This window comes from Cephus cinctus, unplaced genomic scaffold (assembly GCF_000341935.2).
Source record: "Cephus cinctus unplaced genomic scaffold, Ccin1 Ccin1_scaffold0709, whole genome shotgun sequence".
In the NCBI taxonomy this organism is placed as follows: Eukaryota; Metazoa; Arthropoda; class Insecta; order Hymenoptera; family Cephidae; genus Cephus; species Cephus cinctus.
Window position 1 is genome coordinate 828,408 of NW_014333329.1, and position 10,082 is coordinate 838,489.

The 10,082-nt window shown below is 45.8% G+C and overlaps 1 protein-coding gene across 3 annotated transcripts in view; it reads right to left on the minus strand.

Annotated features, from left to right (window-relative positions):
• Positions 1-1,119, minus strand: part of LOC107270187 (zinc finger SWIM domain-containing protein 8) — a 70,065-nt gene extending 68,946 nt beyond the window's left edge. For all 3 annotated transcript variants that reach the window (XR_003060454.1, XM_025087610.1, XM_025087609.1), the window contains exon 1: positions 1,029-1,119. Coding sequence is in view for 2 of the 3 variants with exons in the window: in XM_025087610.1 (XP_024943378.1) it covers positions 1,029-1,104 (76 nt within the window). In the remaining variant the exon portion in view is untranslated. The remainder of the gene's footprint in view (positions 1-1,028) is intronic.
• Between the last annotated feature and the right edge of the window lie 8,963 nt (positions 1,120-10,082).

A 10,082-nucleotide genomic window follows, 5' to 3' on the forward strand; every position in this document is an offset into this window, starting at 1 on the left:
GACGTCTCCCCATCTCTCGCGCAGCATCCTCGCCTAGAAGTACTTCGGAAGGGGATAGCAGGGAATTGCCCTAGGAAAGTTCACGACAAGCCCTTAACAATAGCTGTTAAGTACTTTGTTTGCATTAAGGAATTCGCTTCGAGAATTCCCATCGCCACCAGCAATAGGAGCACCAACGTTTCTCCCGGCAAGAACTTCCTCAACCCTATAGCGGTACTGGGTATATAACCATCCTGGACCTGAACTCTACCAATTAAATGTTATTCGATACAGTAACTGCCTAGCAACGAGGACGAGAGTCTTATTATCCCAGCTCGTACCGGTTACGAAAGAGAAATCAATTTTCCAAAAATCCTTTCAAACTTTCAACGTTTTCACCGGTGCGTCGAAAAATCGACACTAACGAAGACGCGTCTTTGAACTTTGCATGCATTTGATCGCGAGACGTTCTGATCCTGTCGCGACACGTGAATACATCGTTACACATAGATCCCGTGAAATATTTTGGCAAGCGGTAAAAAAAAAACGTAGAGCGCCTTACTGAAACCTTCGAAACGATTCCGAAGCAATTCTCCCTCTGATTATCAGTAAATCCCGTTATATTCCCCAGAGACAAAGAACTCCCGAGTCTGGCAGCCGTTAGGCGATTAGTCATTCGCTCGCGTGCGTCGTAAACTTCATACTTTCTTCAGCGCAAAGAAATGCGTGCAACACGCGCCCGCTGCCTATGTTCCGTGAATAATGCATAATAAACTCCAGTATGCACCTACGTAAAACCCGATTCTCTCGTGCATAATACACTCGCACGGACTTGGATCCGTATACAGCCACTCGCACAATGTCAGATCCCAGTGGATCTCTTAAATATTGAACAGCAGGTCTCTTAAATAGAATTTCCCCTCAGACCTTAATCCCAGCGAATGCCTAGTACCGACTCGAGTAAAAGTGAGGAAACCGTGACCCGACGAAAATTCAAAGTAAACAAAAAGCGTCCGCTCGCGTGACGAAGCGAGAGTGCCAATAATTACAATTTTTCAGCACGCTCCATCCCAGTGGGATCTTCCGAGTAGTTTCGCAGCAGACAGACAAGATCAGCGTGGGCATCGGGGACAAAGCTGAAAAGGCTTGTCAAAGCTGATGACACTCAAAGCGTCATTCACGTACCACTGGTAAACTCGAAATACAAGGAATATATTGTCGAGTTATGCGAGCATCACCCGCGGTCGTGACGCAGCGGAGGTGGGAATGGACACATCTGTTCACCGGGGCTAACGGGGAGGAGTGCCATGTCAAAGTAGCGAGCTAAGGCTCTCGTGTGTATGGAGAAACGAAGTAGACGCGCGTACGATACCCAAGTATTGGACGTATGAGAAGGTAAGGAGGATCTACATACAGAGAGGTCAGAGGGGTGCAGGGGAAAGGAGAAGACCCTCGGCCTTGCTGGCAAGCTGCTCGGTAATTACGTAGGGGAGCCGCTCCATTGTTCTATACTAGTTCTGTACCAGGTAATAGGCACGTATGCGAGGTACTAACGTAAGCCATAGGGATGCCCGGGATAAGGCTCGTCCACACGGTTAACCAAGGGCCATGGTCGAATATAGGTACCCAGTAGGTACACAAAGACCCTCTGCGCTCTGAAGTGGTTATGACGTCGTAACGAGAATCGACGATCTCAAGGTGGTACGGGATCAAAAGAGATTTTATGGATTATCACTCTGATTAATTCTGCTTAACGAGAACTTTCTCGAGTTACATAATTCCATATCGCTCTTTTAACCGCATCTGAGATGACCTTAGCGTCTAGGAAAACCCCGAAGAATTTTTGGCGGAGATATGAGGAATCTTGATTTACCGTCGTTTCCAGTACCGGGAGGTACGGCTTGGTGTACAAATGTCTACCTCACTCATTTGGTAAGAGTAAGATATGGGAAATTTGATTTAAGCGAGTTATACTTTTATTTTCCCGATTAACATTTTGGCTAACGGCCAAATCCTAAACTAACCTCCATTCCATCCGTACTTTCCTTCTCGGATGATCGATTACGTGTATAAGGACACTCGCGTCTCTAAATCTGCAAAGTAAATCACTATTACGGATGTCATGTAGATCGATGGTATAGATATTACGAAGGCCGCTCTATTTATTCTTAAAGGGTTAGAAATCATCTCGTTACGCTCACTCGATTTAGATCGCGCTCGGGCAGAAGAAAGGAGTAAGGTCGTTGGCCAAGGCCGTGGATAGAGTCAATAGTACCGACGGATCTCTGACATGCGTATATGCGCGCGACCCGACATGGCACCGCGACGACGCTCGCGCAGTTAATTAAATTTATAGCTCATTATTGGAGCGTAAACGATCGCGATCGATGATAACGCACCGAGTATAAATCTGTCTTAGAACGCTCATTACCCGGAGTCCCTGAAACGGCTGTAGAGACCACCTGGTTTACTTCGGGTATACCTCGCCACAATTTAATCGATCTCTTCGACGTCCCAGCTAAATCTCCAAATCTACTTGCAAATGTGTACTGATTGATATTGCCTTGGTAAACGTGGTAGCTCGCAATTAATCACGTGTTACCGATGCAATTATAGGTACTAGACAGACTGGCAAAAGTACACTCACGTACAATAACTCAACTCGTGTATGTACACGACTGATTGAAATGAACGAATAGACCCGGGAAAAAAAAATCTATATTATACAAAGATACGGTGTGTACAACAGAGCAAGTTTCATAGGTATATAGTGATTAACGGTAGCATTGCAGATTTCTGCACAGCATCCTGAGGCAAGAGACTTCCGGTAGGACTTTATAATTTCGCTTTAATACTTTCGCCTGCTGACTAGCTGGGTGGCTGTCTGTGCCTGTATAATCCGAGTGAAATCTACATTTTCACCGTCGCTACGATATTTCTCCTTTGCTGTACAGTAGCCAAGTACAAACTGCCCGAGAACAACTCCACGTAAGGTTGTTTCTAGTATGAACGCCAAGACATAAAACGTAACGCTCGATGATTCGCAAAGAAGTAAACGCCCACGCGTATTTCTTGCAAAAGATCAATCACTTTCTTGAGACAGACTTTTCCGACGGTCTACATAGGTACGTACGTGCTATGCGTTCAATTCAGCGGTACGTGCGCAGCAGAAACAAACATGCAAGACGATGCACGCCGGAGTCATAAAGAAAGTCATAGGGGATGAAATGGTCCCCCCAAGCTCCAATGCAGCAAAACCAGGAGTAAAGTACATTTTCCTCTTCCCGTATAGCTACGGCTGACTCTCTAAGTCTATTCCATTCCGGAAATGTCTACGTTTTTCAATCTTCGAGTCTAAGATTTGATTCGGGGGACGGAAATTCAGCTACGTGCGTAGGGGACGATAAAATTGCACAGGGGAAGGGATGTGTTTATCGGAGATTAAATTCTGCTGATGGCTATCCATTTTTTTTTTGTATTCAGAAATAAAATTCATTCGTATACCGTATAACTGAGTCTGATACATTTGTGAAAACTGTTCTTAATTAATGGAAGTTATTACCTGCACTGTGCACCGACCAGCAAGCATCGCTTTGTACGTTTTATAAAATTCATATATACACACGTATACATATACACACAGAAATGTGTACGCAGGCTGCTGGAAAAGTAAATCCCCCTATAATTTAATTTTGGCTAACATTGGCTATAAAAGTGCGGTGAAATTTTTGCCAGGATAAAATGTTTTCGCAAAGCCAAGCGCTCACATGCACCCATATATCTGTAGATACACACGTACCTACACCATATAACTAGTAACATCGACCCGAAGCCCGGTTCACCCTTCAACCCGTATTTCACCCACTCTTTGTCACCTCGAAGCTACAGCTCGGTCAGGCCATACCCCTCCCTCGTCCATTTTCCCGAACTACCCTCCACAGTCGGTCTTCCTTTTTCTTTATTTCCACCCTTCGTATCTCTATACCCTCCCCATCCCGTGTATACCTCCTCACAAGTTTCATAGCTCGCGTGCGACAACCCCACTGTCTCCAGAAATACATTATACAATAAAAACACTCGGACGAAGCACGGCATTGTTTTATTACAATCTCGGGGCAAGACGTCGCGACGCGAAGAGCACCGAGAACTCGCGATAAAAAGCGTAAAACCTCCTTAACCCATTTTAGAGCCGAGACCTCTGCTCCCCCGCTAACCTCGCGGGGTGCAAATGAGAAGCTGCAAGAACTTTGGAGGACCCTCATCGACCCTTTTTTTACTCATCTTCGTTCCGTCCTCACAAGGAAATTTCCAAAGCGTTTTCCAGCACTGCCGCTTGGCAAAAAGCCTAGGAATTACGAAATATTACTGTAAGGTGTATACGTCAGATATACGGAGTTCCGTGCGCGGAGAATATCTGCTATCCGGGAAGCGAGGAATGACGAGAGGAAACAAGCAAGTACAGGGTCGCTACGCGCGACTCTGCGGTTCGTCGAAATAAAAGTGCACGGAAGGAAGGAACAGAATTGAGAGTACCAACCTGGCCGATCGAACGTTCTCTAGCAGCTATCGCTGTCCAATTCTGCGAGGTTGCTCGGGAGTGCTCTCAAGTTCTCGTAAAGCCGATTGGGAAACTGTAGGTAGGTATAGGTAGGATGCAGGTGGGTATAAGGTAGGTACTTACTCCCGAGGGAGGGCAAGGAGTTTCCTCGGTTCTCGAATACCCTGGGGATCGAAGCCCACGCTTGCCACGTGTACAATAGAGAAGGACAGCTGTTGGAGTTGCTGGTGTTTCCGCGCGGACACGAGTGTCGGTAAGATAAAATATGAGGTAGCAAAGTAGGAAAAGAACGCTCGAGCTTAACGTTGCGGTTAGGTTGGACTCGGATGAGTTCGACTGGATGCACCAGGTGACACGAGGGAACTGCACTTACATTAGTATGCTCGGTGCATCCGAGGCTTCCGTGGGTGCCGTTCGCAGGCTGAGCGAACGATTTGCATATTTATGCATGCGGAAATGACTTAACCGCTGTGCCGTTACCGCTACCACGCGTCTATCAGTTTTTAAGCCTGCGCCTGGGCTCCCGAGTTCCGATTATCATCGGATCATCCAGTTTTTAGCTATGGACAAATCACTAATTGTAAGTATCACTGCTACAGGCACGTGTACTAGCTTGGTGGTCGAGAAGAGAAAAAAAGAGCAATAGTTGAAAATTAGGATCACACATGTTAAAACAGATGAATAAAGCATACTACGAGCTAACGACTAGAACATTGGTATTTACAGGGAACAATGGCACTGGGGTAACGGGTTAATGAGAAACGAAGAATACAACGAAAGATGCATCTCAGTACGCAATGACATAAATCGCAGAAAAAAAGGCAGTGTTTACAACGGTAGAACCGTGAAGCCGTAGAAAGGGGCTTTCGCCTAATGATCATTCGCCCAAAGAGGCGAAATGCCATTTAATATTTTTACTTCGCATTACTTACCTTGCTAAAGCTTCTGAACTCCATCTCATTATGCGCAAGGGGGTAAAGTATAACGGGGCAGTATTAAGTAAGATGAAGTACGAGCGGCAGTGGTACACAGGACGTTCGTCCTACCTCTGAGATAAAAGTGGTTTTAAAAACCCGAAGAGAGCCAGAGAGGACGAGATTCGGCCCAGAATCCAGACAGTCTTCGTGGTTCGAATACAAGCTCGCGAAAATGCTCGTAAATCTGCATGTGGATGAATACGTTGGGATCTTAGGTATACCCGCTATCATCCAGACAAGGTTTAGCTATCCTGCATCCGGCCATCAGGCTATCTAGTTACCCACGTAATAACAACTATATATATATATTAGTTCTGACCGTTATATCCTACACCAGACAGAAGCTCGTAACATGGCGGAGACTCGTTCGTTTTCCGACATTAAACCGTCATTCAAGGTTCGAGTAATGGCGAAGTTACAATCCCCCTCTCCCACACTCCTTCGTTCGAGAAGCGTGGCGTCGTTTCCTTGTACTTGGGGACAATGATAGCCGCACGTTAACCTTAATGAATAGCTACGCTGCACCCGTACTCGCTATCAAGTAATTAAAATCTCTCATAGCCGACGTGGAAGTGTATGTACGTATTCTCAGGGATATCCTAAAGGATAACCGTGGACGAGTACGGTATACAAATTTTTACATAGCCAGAAGAAGACAGAGATGAAATATTCGTCACAAATGTACCATATACGTAAACGTAGATAGAAGAACAAGCGTACAGCGAGACGAAGGACGCGCCCGTTCGTGGTGCATTAGTCTAATTGAAATCCAGATGGCGACGAGGCGCGCGTGACCGCACCGTATCTCAAGCTGTCACGCTTTCGGTGATAGGTTGTAGACACAGAGAGTTCGCCTGTCACGCTCTACCCGGTATCCTAGCAGGGATGCCTGAAGGGTGAGTAAACCGAAATTCTGGCCTTGCAAGAAAGTCACGCCGAGCGGCAATATGATTATACGTGAACGCGAGCGACCGATACGAAAATACATTCTTTAAATGTCCATGACACATAGCAATGCACCGTAAATGCAGCGGCGAGCTCATACAGCAAGGTACGTCGTGTAATAAACGTGTGTATATATAGACATACAACAGAAAGGTATAGCGCGAGTACAGCAGGCCGGTGTTCTTTGTTTTGATTTTTAATCGGCCTTGATCGCCCTGCCGGGGCAAGGCACGGGAACTGTCTATAGGAGAAAAGAAAAACTCGATAAAAAATAAAGGTATATCGGGAAAAAAGGATGAAAAATAAAAAGACAAAAAAGATTTTCTTGCCGACCGCACTCTCGGTGCCTCCGACGCCGCCGCCGCCGCCGTCGCCGCCGTCGTATCGCTTCCAATCGTTCGTCCCCGATTGGAAAGTCTGCCCTGCAGTCTCCGAGCCGCGCCGTTCGGCGCCAGAAAGCGATGCAGCCGAGGTGTACAGTCGTGGACATAAGTTCCGGCATTCCCCGTCCCTCGGCATCATGCACGTATATAACTCTTTCTCGGTAAGTGGCGGAGTAGTAGCGACTGCTCTACGCTTCGTCGAATCCTATCGAGCGAGATCTTCCCTCCAATGATTGCCAGATAGTTCTGGAAAGGCGTGGGAAAGCCCTTTGGCGTCGTCTGTGCCTTATACATATAAGAATGGTAAAACGAACATACTTTCGATGGTTCGTTGAAAAATTAATAAAAGGGGACGAAGACAAAAATCTCGAAGCGAAAAAAAAGAATTGACATTTTTCTTTTCTTCTACGACCAACCCCCGAATCTTGTTTTCGCGTCCCCTCGTAAAAATGAAATCTCGCGAAGGGTAGATACTGTCTATGTGCTACGAGTCCATCCACGACCTACTCTCTCCTGTCTCTTTCTCTCCACAGTCTACGATATCGATTCGAACCGTACGATTCTACTTTTATTCTCAACAGGGGTCGCGACCAGCTCTCGCCAGTCCACCTTCCTTTGTTCTCCGCTTCCACGCAGTCTCCTGCTTCTCCTCTTTATAAGGTCTGTTTATTTATTTACCCTCTTTCTCTCTCTGTCGCCCCATGGCCCGCGTACAACCCTCGATCTAGCAACCCCTCTCTTCTTATATCGCTGTGCTACTCTCCCTGCAATCTCGCCGGCATAACTTCATCGAAACGCCCGACACAGCTATACTTACATACTATACCACGGCCACAACTGTACTCAATAACCCACTGTTGCCATTGCTGCTTTTAGTAGCGTACGTACTACGGTAGTCAGCAACGGCACCTTCAAGAAATCTCGCATTTGTAATCTCCGCTTGTGTAACGTTCCTGCGAGCATGTTGGTCCCTCGGTTCATCCAAGTACTCCGATCGCTTTACGATCGGCACTGTTTAGTCGTAAAGGCAAACCCAGTGCTCCAGCAACGTATCTAACAAAAGCGCGAGGATAATTCGCGTCCCGGCTCGTTTCGCGCACGTGAAGTCCTATAGGGAGCAACTGTAAAATATCGCTGGCAAGTGCGGCCAGTTTGTGGCTTCGACCGTAAAAGCATGGAGGCTACGTGCCCTCAGTCAGAAGCGACCAACGCGTAGATCGGCATCTATGATAGCGGCGACATACAGCAACATGGTGAACGAAAGTCAAGGATTTCTACAAGGATAACCTACAGGAGGGCCGAGTGTCGATGCGATCGCTTGCACCGAAAATTATTATTCATTCAAGGATCCTTTGCACGAGAATATATAAAAGAAGGACTTATACAGTCGGTTCGGAGGAAATCGTAAACTCCTAAAGGATAACGAGAAACGATACAATACTGTCGCTGCCAGAGAATTTAAAAATAGCTGACTCTTCCGAAGAGAGTCTTATGTGCTTTATCGGCAATTTTGGTAAGGCCACTTTAGGCTCTCACAAAAAAGAAATATTCTGCTGTACGTATAAAATTAATTTGTAATCCGAACCGCATTGTGAACTCTCCTTACGTATTTCTATATAGAAAACTATTATAGAAAGATCCAATGAGTACCTAAGGGAACTTGAGAGGAACGTAACTTGTGTGTAACACGATCGTGAATTGCCCGCGTGCCGCATCGGAGCTTTTGTCTCGTGTGAACTCAGCCATCGACCTGATGAAACCTGGAGGTTCCACAATATGAGAAACTATACTGGTAACCAATTCCACAAACATTCCTTCGATTCTACGTTACCTCTGACGCATACCGTATCCGCATCTTAAATTCAGTGATTCAGTACCAGCAGTAATAGCTTGTCAAGTCAAATTGTGCAATTGCGAAGAACATGTGTAATCCAAGGAAAAAATGTAGTCTCATGAAAGACATGCCTAACAAATAAAATCAAGATATCATGAATTAACTGTATGATTCGCAGAAGAATCATCGAGAGCGATAATCAGAGTTATCTCATTCTGAAATCGATACGTCATTCTTTTTATAAATTTCTCATCGTCGAACAATGAGGAATATGACTGTTCTACAATTTACTGAATCACTCGTGAGAAAATTGTATTCCATTGTAAAATTACAAAGATAAAATAACCAGGATCTGAACACATTTCATGGACTCAAATAGCCATAAGGAGTACAAACAGTACAAAAAATGGAATAATGCAGCCTTAGATATATCTGAAATGCACGATAGATATTTTAAACTTAATTCTTGCTGTATGTAAAAATACACTGGTACTTACCTTCCGAAGGTTTTTTCGAGGTACCGAATCCAACAGGAGGTCGTCGCCATCCGCGCCAGTTGTTGCACAACGATTCCGGCTCGCTACTCCAGCTGCACAATGAATCTTCCTCGAAGCGATCAGAATCTTCGAAGGAGTAACGATCCGTTTCTTCCCAGTCGAGAATCGGGCCTCCCTGACCTCCATCTTCAGCCGCTCCTGTACCGGCGCCGGCACCAGCACCGGCACCAGCCCCAGGTCCGGCTCCTGTCGCAGCTGCTCCTGCACCTCCGCCGCCACTTCCACCCACCACCACGGGGGATCGAGCCAGGTTGCCCGCCAGTTTTAATTGTCGAACGGACGACACGCGACACGATTGTCACTAACTGGACCACGCGTACTGATTCACCAACGATCCCCCACCGCCACCTTGACCTGACACGATAATGACAATCAGGAAGATTTTATCAAGGTATGTCTTTTCTAGGTCCGCTTCTCGTTCTCACGTCTTTATCGTGCCTTGGTTTTATTTGAGAATTCCTGCAACGTCTTCATCTACGCAGTCCGGTATGCTAAAAAGTGTCTAGAAAGATACGTGTGAGTGCTCGATGACTACTTGGACAAATTGCTCGTTTACGCGGGTCGTGGAGAAAGCTGCAGTCTTGCCAGCTCGAACGGATACAGCACTTTTAAGAGATACTCAACCGTAGAGAATGATGATTATATTTAGGAATGCAATGGGCACGACGCGATATATCAATTTTACCATTTGCTTCAAACCGATTGACTCAACAGTGTGGGAAAAACAAAATATCAGGAGGTAGTTATTGAAGTTGTGCCAAACTCAAACGAGATTCGGATATCCGGACAAATTTTGTGCTAAGGCTGCCAAATTTTATGTAGCTAATAAAAAAAAAAAAAAAAAAAAAA